Source organism: Lepidochelys kempii, chromosome 5 (genome assembly GCF_965140285.1).
Source record: "Lepidochelys kempii isolate rLepKem1 chromosome 5, rLepKem1.hap1, whole genome shotgun sequence".
Taxonomy (NCBI): Eukaryota; Metazoa; Chordata; order Testudines; family Cheloniidae; genus Lepidochelys; species Lepidochelys kempii.
In genome coordinates, this window is record NC_136384.1 from 125,367,079 (window position 1) to 125,383,499 (window position 16,421).

At 43.1% G+C, this 16,421-nt stretch overlaps 1 protein-coding gene across 2 annotated transcripts; it reads right to left on the reverse strand.

Annotated features, from left to right (window-relative positions):
- Positions 1-3,234: 3,234 nt before the first annotated feature.
- On the reverse strand, positions 3,235-15,898 carry SLC25A51 (solute carrier family 25 member 51). Of its 2 annotated transcripts, none has more exons than XM_073345722.2 (2): positions 15,815-15,898; positions 3,235-8,301 (listed from the first exon to the last, which is right to left on the reverse strand). In XM_073345722.2, the coding sequence occupies exon 2, from the start codon at positions 8,262-8,264 to the stop codon at positions 7,386-7,388; it is 879 nt and encodes a 292-aa protein (XP_073201823.2). In that variant the 5' UTR covers positions 8,265-8,301; positions 15,815-15,898; the 3' UTR covers positions 3,235-7,385. The 2 variants fall into 2 exon arrangements, with proteins under 2 accessions (XP_073201823.2, XP_073201824.2); XM_073345723.2 differs by lacking the exon at positions 15,815-15,898 and adding an exon at positions 15,545-15,744.
- Positions 15,899-16,421: the final 523 nt, after the last annotated feature.

Genomic DNA, 16,421 nt, shown 5'->3' on the forward strand with positions numbered 1-16,421 from the left:
TAAATGAACTCTCTGTATAATAGCCTTGCATTTTGAGGGGGCAGTGGCTCTTAACCTAGTCCTACTTTTACGTTTAATGGAGCAAAGTCTAGGGCTATCCCTTCGTCATCTTACAGCAACTGATGTACACAGGTACTTATGCCCAAAATGAAAGGACATGCCTTAGATTCAGTGTGTTATTGAAGTGAAAACTGGGTACTACATGAGCTCTTTTATCACTGGTGCTACTACCAGGAGCTCAGAACAGCAGTGATGGGAGATGTACAAGTAAGTGATCAAATTATGTATTCTCTTGGCATTAAAAGCTTGTTTTAAAACAAATACACTAGGCTGTGGGAGCAAAATCATTCACTTTGACACTACTCAGAAGAATATGCACTAGAAATAAACCATTTTCAGCATAAAGCAGAATGATCAAGTCAAATAAGTTTACTTGTTTTTTCTCAAAGAAAAATAAAGGGGATTGAGTGGCTGTAGTGGGACACATGGTCCTACATGCCAGTTTTACTCATCCTATAAAATGGCTTGTCCAAAATGCAAATTATTGAAATGAAATATCCCTTCAGTCTTCACCTGCCTTTATGTATCCATTTTGTACTGTTCAATAGTCTGAAAATTTAATTCTCAGTCAATTTGGATTTGTTGAATGAGGGTAGGTCTGCTTTCAAGGTATTTTCCTTCTTTATGATGTAAGGGATTACAAATTATATTAAATACCCAATGTACTACTGTGCATGACCAGGATGCAAGCTTCTGATCTGCAAAGAAGTTAAACTCCTGTGGAGACTGTCTCTCTAATGTGGAAACAGTTTTTAGATTAGGCTTTATATTTAAAAAAAACAGTTTACAAAGGAACAGGAATCTGCTGTTATCTGTGTTTGGGTGGCAGAACTCCTAGATATAAATTGTGCTCTTGAAATGAACCGTAGTGGAAGATTTACAGCTCACAGACCAAAGGATGGCAAACCGGGTTAAGTTTGTGTAGCCTTTTAGTACTAAGTTAATTTTAAAAACCAGAATGAAGAGTATTTTCTCAGCCAGCATGCACATATGCAACTATCATACCCATTAAGAATAATATATCCCTACAGAATTATGTAGGACCCTAATTCTCCAGCTTTTCTTTCTGTGGACCACTTGATAAGGAAAAGTTCTTTCCAGGGACCATCTCGTCTCAGAATACCCCAGTCTGCTTCTCCTTGGCTTGCTAAATAATTTGCTGAAAAGATCAACGGTCAATCCTTTCGAATTGCTCTAAAGTACTCTCTGCCCAGGTGTATTGATTCGAAATGCAGAAAAGCACCCTGACATAATTGCAGCTTTTTGTAATTTCTATTCAGACTATCGGAATTCCTTGAAATGAAATGCTCATTTCGCATTTTTTTTTTTTTAAATCTATGCCTGTCAACATGCACTGAGTATTATTTTTAATTCTACCTCATGACATGCTTTTTTTTAAAAAGGTTATTGCTCTGAAACATTTGACACGAATTTTTCTGTATAAATAGAGAATTGTTACTGTGTTAAACAGATGACATATAGCGACTATTGAAAATGCACAGCACCGGGAGCGACCATCTAAAACAGCTCATCACTTTGAAGCGAGATCATTGAAAAGTGCAAGGCTGATGACAGAGGTTGCCCTGTTTTGGGGGGGTTGATCGTGTTTTGTGGTGCTTTGTAGTGTATGTATAGTGTGTTGTAGGAGCAGATACATTTTTATATTAAGACCAATTCCGTCCATGTATGCTGTAAGAATGTTGCCTAACTTTTCTGATTACATTTTGCAATAAGTTGAATTAGAATGAAATAATTTTCGGTTGTGATTATTTAACTACTCCTTTCAATAATAGCTGGAAGTTTTCAGTGAAAGCAAATAGATTTTACTTCAGTAGAGTTAACGGTACCTTGAAACACTTTGTGCAGTGATGCATAACGGACTAGTTAGATGCCTTGCAGTTATAGCTCCAAAAAATTCTCACCATTTTTCATCTTTCTAAATCACATTATCTTGCCTTATGGAATTAACAAAGTGACTTGGGGTGAGCTTTGGCATTTTTTTTCTAGGCAGCAGAAAAGTTATACACTTGCTTTGCATTAAATTCTGAAAGACTAACCCTCTTCCATCCCAATACTATATAAGGAGCAAAATGGGTTAAATAGATAACCCCACAATTAAGGTAGTGGTTTATACCAATCATTTTTTATCATTGTTTTGTATTGGTATATTTTATACCACTCAAGTATTAAACCTATTGCTAAATTTTAAAGTATTTCTCTGCGTTAGTGATCTTAGCTGGACTGTGAAGTGTGCAATATACTTTCTAAATGCATGGTTCATATTCATTAGTTACTGTAGTAAAGTGTAATTCTTCCATCTTCAGCATGACTGATAAGCAGAAGCAGATCTCCATAGGAATGTTTACTTTTTAGAAGTATTTATGAAAACCACGCCTAGTGTGTTTGAAGCCAGTAACTCTTGTATTTGTCCAGTGACCATATTGTTGAAGTGAAGTGCATTTTTCACATATTCCTCTAGAGGTCAGATTTAAATCACCAGAGCACTGTCAACATTTTTGGCAAGGGAAGAGGTAACTGAGTAAAAATGAAAGTTTAAAAAAAGGTTTGTAGCTCAGTGAAAAGATCTAGCTGGCATGTCTCTATTTTGAGGTGGGGAGAATGGGGAAAAGCAAAATATATCTAGACACACACTAAAGGACTGAAGCCCAAAACTTGGCTTGCTTTATTGTTAATCTGAAATCTCCTAGACAAGATTCTAACTGTTTACATGGAAAATGTACTAGTGAAAACTAACATTTTTTCATTGATCCTACAATATTTAGGAGGAGTGCAAACACTGTTCCTTGAGGATGCCACAAATAATGCTAGTACAGAAAAGTTTAGGTATTGCAAAATAAAACTGAAGTCTTAGCTAAACAGAAGAGCTCTGAAATTCAGGCTCTTCATAATGCAACAAATACATTTGCCGCATGGAAACTTAAAAAAAATCCCTAGTTTCCAAGATTATGATAAAGAAAAATGCCTGCCTCTTTTCCCCTTATAGCTTGATTGCTCTGTTGGAAGGGGAGGGAAAGCATGATCTTAGTCAATGGTGCATTCTCTGCTACAATGATATTAGTATTCAACAGGGTCTCCAACCAACTGTAGAAGTCTTTTTTAATACAAGAGTAAGCTATGCGTGTAGAATATTTTGAAATAATCAAAGTTTCATAGTCAGAGGGGGTAGACTTTTAATACAATACATACCAAGTAGCAGAGCTGTTCTGAATATACTGTACTTGCTCCTATTCAGTAACTTGTACTGTTTGTGAACAGTTTCTCTTGCTTGCAAAATAAATTAAACATTTAATAAAGCAATTCAGTGCATTTTTTGAAAGGTGATAGGGTGCATTTTTCCCAATGTTAAGATATATTCCATACTTCTAACAGAACCACATAGGCTGGAGAGCTATTTACTGCACTATTTGCTTCCAGTCCTAGCCACTCCTTCAACTTGAGAATCTTTATTTCACTAAATATTATATCCCTTTCAAGGGGTGAAAAAGAACCAGTCATTGACTGTTTATTTTTGTGAATCTTTTTGCACATTGTCAGTGTTTGCTATTATCACAGCTTTTGCCTTTGCTAGAGAAGGCTCTGGAGATCAGATGTAGCATCTGGTACAAAAGAGCAACCTACATTACTGTATCTCCACTTTTATTAGATTGACTCACCTGGTGCAAGAGACTGGTACATCAAACCACCTATCTACATCTCATACAATGCTGGCAGTTAGGAAATTATGTATTTGAGTCTTGCCATGGAATATGAAATATGGGAAATGCATGTAACCCCAGGAAAGGCAACCAAAAAAAAACCTGCCCACATTTATTCAGATTAATCTAATAGCAAGAATAGGTACAAACATTTAAGTTGTTCACCAAGATGGGGGTAATAAGTCAAAAGTTAGCTTAATAAAATTTAAGCAGAGATATTTTGTAACAATCTTCCACAATGCCAACTTGTGTCCATCAGTATGTTTTCTAATACCCCATGTGTCTGAATCAGTACCCTAATAGCTTGGTACTCTGCTTTTACTGATTTTCCTACTTCATTTTGATACTGAGCACAGACATGAATAATGTTCCAGCTAGCCTGACTAGAGTCAGATGGACTTCCCTGCTCCAGCACATCTCTGTAAATGCAGCTTACAGTCTAATTCCCATGCTTTCATGTATTTATACCTGCTCCTGTATTTTCCACTCCATGTATCTGATGAAGTGAGTTCTAGCCCATGAAAGCTTATGCCCAAATAAATCTGTTAGTCTCTAAGGTGCCACAAGGATGCCTCGTTGTTTCAGTCTAATAAGGGTTCTCTTCTCCCATTCTCATCAGTGCTCCTTAATCCATGCTTCTGTTTTGGGTCATTTGACACAAACACTTATTCCTAGAACAATCTAGCCTCTGTAGTAACTAGACTGAACTCCTTGGGAGCAGGGACCATACTTGTATTAGCACACTCTCCCACCTCAATCATTCTTTCCCACGCCTGCATCCAATTCGTTTTTGTCCATTTTAACACTATAGCTCCCTTAGTACTATTTATCTTACTGATACTGGCTACCCATCCCAGTTTACTAAACTGCACAGTACATGTTCCTCCAGCTCAGATGAAAATAGTAATCTGGACCTACTCAAATACTAATTTGTTGCATTCTGCCACAACCTACCTGTCTCTAACTTGACACATTGTTTATCATTAACCTTTGCCTACAGACTTAAGGCCATCCAATAATCCTCATATTAAATCACTGGAATATAATTTCCGATACTATCAAATCTTTATTAAACCCAAGAGATCTCATCTTTTGCATTCCCATTAACTTCACTGACAACTCTCCTGTACACAGAATATAACCAAGTTGTATAATTCTGTTAAGAGACATTTAGCCATGCCTGACATCCTCTTTAAACTCCTGATAACCATGACCTAAAAGTTGAAAATGGAGTTGGAAGAGGTTCTTGGCTCTTCCCTTGTGAAGTGGTATATAGTAACAAACCAGCATGAGGCCAAGCCTCAACAAATGTTCTGTTTTATTGAACTATAATTGCTAACACTCGCTTTGTTTGCTCCAACTTATGTTCTTTTCTCAAGTGCCAGTAACACACTATTAGGAAAAAATAAAAGTATAAAATATGTGCTACAAAAAACTAAGGCCAGGGAAACAGATTTTCTTTTGTTTTATTCCATCAAGGAAAGGTTACAAAAACAATACACTGGTAAAATCAGATTCCACCAGTAACATCCAACAGACAGTATATTTAAATCCATAGAATCACAACATTCAAAATATCAATGTGCTTTATTTGTGTTTGGCCATCTTTGACTGTGAAGCTTAGTAGTATAGAGCTAGATTATAAAGAAATAGGACATACTGTTTGGGAGTAATTATTTAGGGGCAGTTATGTCAAGTGAACAACTGAAATGGGGTAAGAAAGTAAAAACCATAAGCATTTGAAAACTTAAGGATACATAAAAAAGTAATGTTCACTCTAAAATTAAAAAAACATCCAAAATTTCTGAAAGTAATCAAAATTAAAAAAACATCCAAAATTTCTGAAAGCTTTCCTGGTCACCACAAAATATGAAAATACTTTATGAATCATTTTTGCATAAAAATATACAAAAAAATTAGTCATTTTTTTTATATGAAGACCACTAGTTTGGTAATCACACTTGTGTTCCTGCCCTCTCTTCTCCAAGGCCTTAAAGCACATCCACCTGAATACCAAGTACATTACTTTTGTTTAATATTTATGAGAGTGTTTATCAACATGATTAAATGATCACAGAGAAACCCCCAAGCCCAGAGCTTATATGGTCCTCCTCGCCATAGTATTGGAGTGCCTTTTCCACTACAGTGATATACCCTGAACAAGGCATAAAATGGAGGGTAGAGCAAGTTTCAGCTAAAAATACTGACTGAAGTGATCAGTTATGCTACCACCTCACATGAAGGAAGTAAAAATAGTTGCAAAAGGACATATGTTACCTTAATACAACAAAAGCTGTCTACAAAGTACTTTGACTCCCGTCAGTTTTCATACGACTTCTGTACGTGTTAATGTTGCAGAAACCACGTTATCTTTCTGGCGCCATGCCTGTTTGCAACGGAAACTAAGCAGCACAAAAGACAAAATAAAAGACTCTACATTCACAAATAGGTGATACTGTAACATGAAGGACACTTTAAAGCTTTTTAGATAAAATTTGTTTCATTTCCCCGCCACCGCCCCCTCTCACCCGCTACTCCCTTATCACATAAGTACACATACCCCTACTTTGCACTAGATCAGCTTATGCTGAAGTTGAAAATGTAGGCTATGTCTACACTGCGTACCTTACAGCAGCACAGCTGTGCCGCTGTAAGGTCCCCGGTGTAGCCACTCTTTGATGGCAGGAGAGAGCTCTCCTGCTGGCAAAATAAAGTTACCTCCAATGAGGGGCAGTTGCTTTGTGGGCAGGAGAGCATCTCCTGCCGATAAAGCACTGTTCACACCAGTGCTTTTTGTCGTAAAAAAATGGTTAAAAAAGTGCATTGTAGACATAGCCTTAGTAGCTACCTAATGTTGCTTGACAAGATGGCATTCATATTAGGAGACTAGCAAAAACCAGCTGGCAAAAATAATTCATGTAGGCTTTGTTGAATCTTAAGGCTTAGTTGAGAAGTAACACCATCCTCATTAAAAGTTGGCAGTCTGGTTTCAAACAGTAAAGATACCTGGGAAACCTGAAACATTATGGGAGTTCAGAGTACTCTTACAACAACTGCATCAGCTACATCATACCTTCCAAGTTTACCAAGTAGGGAAACTAAATAGCTTTTGTCAGCCTCCCTCACTTTCATATTCCACAAAGTGCACAATCAAGCACAGTTTTGATCACCAGGAGTGTTAGGAAAGGTTGAGGGTGACCTGGAGTAAGTTTCTAGGCCAAGGCCAATATTTAAAGAGAAAGTAAGTTTCAATTAGTTTATTCAGGTATGGGTGAATTCACCTTCCAGCATCTAAATACTTTAATAAAGAGCGCACTTTTGAGCAAACTGATTTTTCTTAAATTAAGATCTAGACACAATGCCAACATTCACCCCATAAAGATTGAAGACCATTAATGAAGACTGACTGTAATTACCTTTCAGACTAAGCAGGCATTGGTAAAAATTACTTCTCTCCCTGCTGTAACCACCGTTTTGCAATTAAGCTCTCCAAATTTCAATGTTATTCATGAACAGGTCTGATTATGACAAATTTGATCCTAGGAAATAAGTAACCTCCATGTGCCACTACCCAACTGAGACAAGGGACTTCATAGAAGGTAACATTTTTCATAATAACTTAAGCAAGAATTCATATGTTGCATTGATTATGCCCCAGGATATAATAGAGCGATGGTAATTCAGATGAGCTCCTCTGAAAAGACGTGTCAGTTTTCTATCACGTTCCAGCCAAATCTTCATGAAAACTTTTGGAAAAGACTGAAATTCCCCACCAATTTGAGATTGCATGCGAGCTTTTACAACATTCATTGGGAAAAACAAGAATCCCAACATGGCACCCAACAGCCCTCCACAGATAAAGTCATTGACCAAATGAGCACTATAAGAAGTTGCTTCGGGCAGACACTGCTTGATGGGTCCTCGCAGACCAAAAAAGAGTACATTACTCGGTCCATTTCGGATCAGAATAGGTACCAAACCCCGATAATATTCTTTAATTCCATAGTCTTTTAGCACCTTGAAAGCCTGGTAAGTGTTTGTAAATCTGTCATGATGTTTGTAGTCCTGAAGCAAAGTCTGGACCCGCTCAAAAGGTGTAAGAAGAGCTTCTGTGGTTCCTGCAAGCACTGCTGCCACACTGCAAGTCACAAGTTCAGGTGCATTTGTGTGCCTCTGGAGCAGGGAGGAGAAATCCTGATACAAGCCAAACATCAGGGCAAGAGTTGTAGTTTTCTGCATTAATGGAGGGAGGAGTCCACGGTACAGGTTTCGGATTCCATCGTTCTGTAACTGACACACTGCATCCCTTATTCTCACTCCATACAGTTGTTGTCGAAAGAGGACCTTCTGGATGGGAAAGGTGATTGCTATATTGGTGAAGGCTGCACAATATCCACAAAAATAATGTTTACTCGAGCTAACTTTTACAATGTGATGAGCAATATCTTGCTTTGAACTTGTTAGGACAAGATCTTCTGAATCCATCATACTGCTCTTTCTTTCGTCATACGGGTGTTGTCCTCTCCTACATCGAGAAGGCAAAGGAGAACGTGAACGCAGCTGCACAGAACCCCCCTTTCTTTTTTTTATTCATGTATATAAATCCTTTGCATGCATAAAGTCTTCAGGCAATTTCATGAAAATTCAGAGGAACAGAATGATAAATGCCACATTTGATCGCTCACACATGTACAAGTGGTTTCATTACAGCTCTCAAAGAACTGAAAGATTTATACATTGTTCAGCTAACTGACACAAGGTAGGGTAAAAAAGCAAGGAACTTTTTTGTTGATTAAATGCAAAAAGTTATACACAGAAATAAATTTTAAAACGAAGTGGCATATTTAGTGCCATGTGAAAGCTGAAAATGTACGTGGAAGTTAGGAAATTCAGAAGTTAAGGTTCCTACACTACACATTAGTAATTTTGACAATTGTTAATACAAAACAAATCAATGTATGTTTTTGTTTTTTTAAACTTGCTATTACAAGTCATCTTGACTATTCAGACTCATATTTTACATGACCCTGTAACAGACCAAACCTTATCTGTAAAGAACACATTTGCTATGGAGTAGAAATTACAGATCACAAACTATAGAAAATATGGGTATAGTCTCTAAAGAACTGTCTACACTATAACAACTTAGCTCAGGGAAAGTAAGCAGTTGGACAGATGTCAATTAGCAACCTACATGGTTTTATCCAAAGGCAGAACACCACAAAAATATAATGGGGATGGGTCGGAAGGAATCCGAATCGGTGCTGAGTGTACAATTTTGAAAGATCTTTTGGGTAAGTGTGAGATGCATTAAGGCAGGGGTCCCCAACACGGTGCCCGCAGGCACAATGACGCCTGCCGGGGCAGTTGTGTGCACCTGCAGGATACCACACCACCAAAACGCAACCGAGAAGCATTGCCGTTTCTTGGCGGCTTTTCAGCGGCGGGGCTTCTTTCCGCTGCCGCTTCTCGGCGGTGGGGTGTTTGGCGCCCGCCACACTCTGTTGGAAATAAGAATGTGCTATTCCCACAGAAAGGTTGGGGACCACTGCATTAAGGGATGGAAAATAAAAACCCACACAACCTGATTACATAGAGAAACAGCATTCCATAAAATACTGAATGCAACCTGAACATACAGTGGGTTTGGGGATGGGAGGAGAGAAGTTACCCCACTTAAGCAAACCATAAATTCAAATGTGGCTTGTCAAAATGGTAAGGTAATTTAAATAACTATGTCTGCATACTTGGCTATGCTATAATACCAAGTAAGTATAAAGAGCTGACTCCAGAATTATAATTAATCAATCCTAGGTGCACATATTGTCCTGTTAAAGGTCAGAGAAGAACTGGGACAACAAGTGAGTTCTTAATACAAGTATTATCTACAGAGAGTTCTAAATATCTGCAATTTCAAAGTTTTGTGACCTACACGAGAAAAGCTACGGTGTCTTAGACCCAAGTATATTATTTGTGTTTGGTTTTAATATAATTTTTTCCTTTCTTTAACATCTGATTTTAGGCTATATTGTTTGGAAATTTCATTCAGTTCCAGAATAGTTAAATATAGCTCAGACTTCTAAAGGAGATATTTAAAGGTGTCTAAACTCTAAAGCCTACTCTGCTTTGCATTCTCCATCAGAAGGCATGAGCACATGGCAGAGGTGGGCAAACTACGGCCTGCGAGACCCTCCTGTCCGGCTCCTGAGCTCCAGCCGGGAGGCTCGCCCCTGGGCCCTCCCCTGCCATCCCCCCTCCCCTGCAGCCTGAGCGCGCCGCATTGCCAGCGCTCTGGCCTGCCGCTCTTGCAGGGCAGCACGGCTGGCCTCAGTATGGTAAGGGAGCAGGGGGTCCCGGGGAGGCAGTTAGGGGACAGGGAGCAGTTGGATGGGTCAGGGGTTCTGGGGGGGCCAATCAGGGAGCAGAGGGCGGTTCGATGGGTCAGGAGTTCTTGGGGGGGGGCAGTAAGGGGACAGGGAGCAGTTGGACAGGACGAAGGTTCGGGGGAGGCGGTCAGGGGATGGGGAACGGGGGGGTTGGATAGGGTGTGGAAATCCCAGGGGGCCTTTCAGGGGTCGGGGTGTGTGGATAGGAGTTGGGGCAGTCAGGGACAGGGAGGGTTGGATGGGGGTGGAGTCCCAGGGGGGCGGTTAGGGTCTGGGTTGGGGGGGGGGCAGTCAGGGGACAGGAACCTGCCTCTTTCTCCAATGGTACTCAGAAGTACCTAGGCTACTTTTCAGTTAAACTTTATTGCCAGCAATATAGTCCTCGAGCATTATGAAGAAATATAAGTTTTGGTTTGCGCCTTTGTTGCCAATGCCTATAAATCCCTACAGCTGTTCTAACACCACCCAACTCTTATAGAAAGCTTTTCTCATCAATAGATATTAAAGCCATTTAAAAAGGAGCTAAGCATCATTATCATCCCCATTTTACAGATGGGGAAACAAGGTCACCCAGCAGGCCAGACCCCAGAATGTCAGCTCAGTGCTCTACCCACTGGGCTACACAAACAACAGTAGGGTGAGAGAACTGTGCGAAGGGGATACTTTGCATCCCATTGCCTTTTACCTTTTTGTACCCATTTAACATGACAATGATGAAAGATTAGGAATCTTCCTGACTTTTGGCAACGAGGTCCCTGCTGTGCACTACGGAAAGTTAGTAAGTGAACATGACATCACCAATTAGAAAGTAGGTTTTGATGACCTGTACCTAAAACATCTAATTAACAACCTGGGTACCAGTACTGCAGACTTCCATGCCTCATTTCTAGAAGTGAAAATGTAGTTCAGTCTCCATGTCTTTAGTCTTAGGATATGTCTACACAGGAAGCACATTACCAGGACTGTACAGGAATACCTGTCAACTATACATGCAAAGTACTCCTACTGTGAACACAGCTTTACTGGCAGAGCAGCAACTTGTACCAGTATAGTAAAAACACCCCTCTGAACAAAACAAGCTGTACCAATAAAAGTGCCGTTTTGATGGTATAACTCCATCCTCACTAGGCGTGTCTGCCAGCACATCTGTGTTGTCAGGGGTCACAGCTCTGACCAATTATAGCTATGCCAGCAGAAGTCTTTACTGGAGATCTGGCCTTGGTCTCTGCTAAAACAAACTAGAAGAGTTCCAATTATAAAGACAAGGGCTTTTTAATATTTGTTTGTTTAAATTTGGCCACATGTTCATTAGGAATTTGACTGAGACCACCAAATCATTCCATATAGGTCACTCAGAAGCCACCTTTGGTAACTTTAGACTAATACTAGTTTGGGACATATCTGAACTAGTTGACCTACAAGTAACATGCTCCCTAATTCCCTGCATCACCCACTTCCCCAGGTCTGAGGTCTTCAGGGACTTGTCCATAAAAGCAAAAAGGGTGCCTCCTTCAATCATTTTAGCTCAACGTGACTGAAAAGCCCTAGTAACATACATGTAGATGCAGGCTAAGACCTCTGAATTTGTGTTAGCTGGTCATATTTTAGCCTTTTTTACTCGGGTAGTCGAGACCCTTGTGAGAAAATATATAGTCTATTACATTTATTATTTTGGTGCAAAGAGGACTAAAACCATGTAAAGGCAGGAAAGGCAGAGGTGGGTAACACTGGGATTTGTTAGTTCAAAGCCATATCAGGAGATAAAAATGTATAAATGTAAACAAGCAATCATACACTGAGGACAGTCTAATGCAGGCCACTCCCGGTAGACAGGATACTGGGCTGGACAGACCTTTGGTCTGACCCATTATGGCCATTCTTATGACACTGCTGCAAACCGCTGACAAGACAAACTCAACTAGTACATGACAAGCCTTACATGAACGTTTAAGCTTGGTTCTACTCCAAAAACTGACTCTAAAAATGGCATTGTCTCACTGATTTTTGTATCAAATTGCCCAAATTTGCAAATAACAGAATTTTTTTCTAAATGCCAACTGGATGTTTAATTGGGGGAGGGTGGGTGGAATAAATGGTGATACTCTCTGAAAATCTTCTCATAACCAAAATTCCACCCACTAAAGATGCTAAAATGGGATGCCACTCAGATTGGCTAGATCCTCATAAGAATGTCCCTTTACTTATCACATTCTTTGATCAAAGTTAAATAGTTAACTATGATGACATTTAAGTTATTACGCTTCAGAGTTAAATCTCCCTTTAAATGAATAGGGACAATTCAGAGTTCCCTTATAACTGTTTCTGATCAGGCAGACTTAACTATACATTGGTTTACATTTGAAGATTACCTTCACAGCTACTAAAGGCTAAAGATTTTATTTTTAAAATAAATTTTACATTCTGGAGCAAGAGGTAGTCACCAAAGAAAATCACTGGCTAACCTAAATCAGGGGTGGGCAAACTTTTTGGCCCGAGGGCCACATCTGGGTGGGGAAATTGCTTGCAGGGCCAGGGCAGGGGGTTGGGGTGCGGAGTGTGGGAGGGGGTGCGGTGTGCAGGAAGGGGCTCAGGGCAAGGGGTTGTTGCAGAGGAGGGGTGCAGGCAGTATGGGGGGGCTCATGGAAGGATGTTAGGGTGCAGGAGGGGGCTCAGGGCAGGGAGTTGGGGTGCAGAAGGGGTGCGAGGTGCAGGCAGGGGGCCTAGGGCAAGGAGTTGAGGGGCAGGGTGCAGGAGGGGTTCAGGCTCTGGCCCGGTGCCACTTACCTAGAGCGGCTCTGGGTTGGCAGCGGCGTGCACCGGAGCCAGGGCAGGCTCCCTGCATGCCTGCCCTGGCCCCATGCTGCGCCGCTCCAGGAAGCGGCTGGAACCACATCCCTGCAGGGAGAGGGCCCACAGGGCTCTGTGTCTTTCCCTCACCTATGGGTTCCTCCCCCGAAGCTCCCATTGGCCATGATAACCCGTTTCTGGCCAATGGGAGCTTTGGGGGAAGTACCCACAGGCAAGAGCAGTGTGCGGATCTCTCTGCCGCTCCCCTCCACCCCCAGGGGCTGCCGGGACATGGAGTGGCTGCTTCCCGGAGCGGCGCAGCGCCACTGGGGTGGCAATCCTGCGGGCCGGATCCAAAGCCCTGAGGGGCCGGACCCTGCCCGCGGGCCGTAGTTTGCCCACCCCGTCCTAAGTGCTGGTAGAAGGTGGAACACAGAAAGATGTCCTCCAATCCCACAACACCGCAGTGCAATTTCTTGCAGTTACTATCATCCTTTACAGCCTTTCGGTAGGTGTTACAAGAAACAGATGGTTTTAGGGTCCCCATGCAAAAAAAAAAAAAAAAGTTGGAGCACCACTAGAGCCCAGAAGCAGCTTAGAATAGGATCTAAATTTAGAACAGAAGGTCCCTCCCTGGGAAAAAAAAGGTTGAGCCAACTTCTAAGCAGGTTTTTCTTGTGCTTATAATTTTCCTTTGCATTCACTCCCAGCTGAGAGCTTTTTAACGTTCTCTACTTTCCCCAAGCTATAAGGACAGTTTCTTTTAATTACCTAGTTTTCTTTATGTTCATTCTTTAAAGGGGCACAATCAACATAAAACTCTTTTAAAAGTTTGCATTAACATTGCAGATTAAGTCATCAAAGAACTGTAAAAGTCTAATTTATTTTTCTCCTGGTATGCTGTTTGCTTTGTTACAATTCAATCAGCTAGAACACTAAAGAGAGACTCATTCAGTTTCAGCTTTGTTCCCAAGGCATTTTCACTTTCTATGGGTATGTCTACACTGCCCATGTTACAGCGCAGCTGTGATGTGGACAGCGTAGACACGCTTTATCACCCGAGGGAGGGGGGGGTTCTCACGGCGATAAAAAAACCCACCCTGCATGAGCAGTGGTAGCTTTATCTCTGGGATGAAGCATTGTCTATGCTGGCGCTTTTCAGCACTAAAACTTTTGTCACTTGGGGGTGGGGGGTGTTTTCACCTCTGAATGACTAAAGTTTTAGCGCTGAAAGTGGCAGTGTAGACACAACCTGAGTCTCTTCATACATAGAGTTGAAAAGCAAGAAGAGACCATCAGATCACCTTGTCTGGCCTCCTGTATATCACAGGCCACCCGCACACGATACCTAACAACCAAAATGAGATCAAACCAGGGTAGATAAAAATTTGATTTTTTTAATTTAAATCAGGTTTTTTAAATTTATATTATGAGGAGTTTTTATTTTTAAAAATAAAGCTGCTTAAAATGAAATATGAAGTTACCATAAGTCACTCAAAACATTTAAATAAAACTGAGCCTCTATCAAAAACGGAGTTAAAAGCTGTTTCTCTGTATAAAGGAAGATGTTTTTCCCCATTCTAACTTTTGAGGTCAAGCTTTATAAATATGGCACAATTGGTTAGTAGGAGATGGTCTCATTTTCAAGAGACCAAAGCTATGTCTACACTAGCATTTTGGTGAGTAAAATTTATGTCGCTCAGGGGTGTGAAAAAAACACCCCTCGGACTGACTTAAGCTGTGGACTGCACTATGTCTGCAGGAGACACTCTCCCATAGCCTTAGGCTGGAAGGAACTTAAGCATATTTGAAAGTTTTTGAAGGTTGGCCTGAAATGATCCGTTTAGTTCACTGACTACAGTTAATCCCTCTGTCTAATAAATCATTTAGTTGTAAATGTGAAATATGTTTTGATGAGAAGTGTACGTATCCAAACATTTAAGGGTTTTTTTAAAATAAAAAATAAGCTTTATATAGGCTTTTTGTGTATTTAAATGCCAGTTACCCTTCTGCTTCAGCTTGACACAAATCAAGGGGGGAAAGTTAATTGTCCAGAAAATAAGCAATATATCATTCACCATTTTCTACTATACTAAAAACGTACAACAAAGACGACTGAAAATACTAAGCTATATAATAGCTTAAATAAGTGGACAATTATCGTGTGCCCTCCTACGTGCACAAAGATGCAACAAATCCCGTGTAAAGCCTCTGTTTAGCTGCAAGTGAGGACCATTAAAGCAGGTGACCAACCAGTGAGAACATGCCTTTCTTCCCAAAATAAACTCCTCCGTTTGTACTTCAGTTATTTAAAAAAAAAAAAAAACTGAAATAAAAAAAGCGCTTTCAACGGAGGCTTTCCCCGGGCTCCGTGCACCCCGAAGCGGAGCCACAGAGCCCAGGGGAGCGCGGGAGAGGGAGGCGCGCCGCTGCCCCGGCACAGCCAGGGGAAGGCGGGAGCTGCAGCCACGCAGCCCGGGCAAGTGACCGGCAGCCGCTCGCTGGGGGCGAAGGTGACCCCGCCACAGGGCCACCGGGGAGAAGACCCCTGCCCGCCCCGCCGGAAGCACAGGGCGCGGCCCACACGTCACTGACATTACGGCGGGACCCTCGCATCGGGCTGCTCCCGCTGGGGCCCCGAAGCCCGACCCCGGCCGGCCCGGCGGCGCGGCCCCAAGCGCCCGAGCAGCGGCTCGAGCCAGCGGGAGGGCGGGCCCCGCGCGGCCGCCAACGCTCCGCCCCGCGCCCGTGCCAGGAACGGCGGCCGCGGCGAGCGGGGGCGGGTCGCACCCAGCCCCCACAGGCGCTAACCTGTCCCCTCAGGGCGGGCCCCGCGCGCGCGCGGGGGGAGGGGCGGCGACTCACCCGCGCCGGCTCCATGGCCGCTCGCGCGCGCTGACAGGAGCCGGGCCCGGCACCCTCCTCCTCGGCCACCGCCGGCCCAGCCCGACAGCCCCCACTCTGCGCGTGCGCGTGTGCCGGCCAGCAGCGGCATGTGACCTGGACGCCCGGGCCCGCCCCCCTCCCAGGGCGGTGGCGAGGCAGAAACGCGCCACGTGACCAGCGAATGTGGCATGGGCCCGCCCCCCTCACCGGCTCTCGAGCCCCCAGTTCCGACCCAATCAGCTGCAGAGCCGGCCCCTGCGTCGACACGGTCTCGCGCCAGGCCTGTGTGCGCGCGCGCGGAGCACGGGGGTCAAGGGAGGCGAGGCAAGGGCGGCCGGGGGCAAAGGGAAGGCGTGAGCGGGGGGCGGGGCTCTGCAGGGGCAGGAGGCGGGAGGCCCTGAGAGGAGTGGGCGGCCCGGCCCGTGCCCGTGCCCGGCGCTCCCAGCCCGGACCCCTCCCCCCCCCGTGATAGTCCAGCAGAGCCCCCAGGCCCCCTCGCCTGCACTGGGGGGACCCTGCGCCCCCCTCGCCCTGCACAGCGCCCCAGCTCGGCCCCCCCCCCCTCTGCTGCCTCGCCGATCGCTGG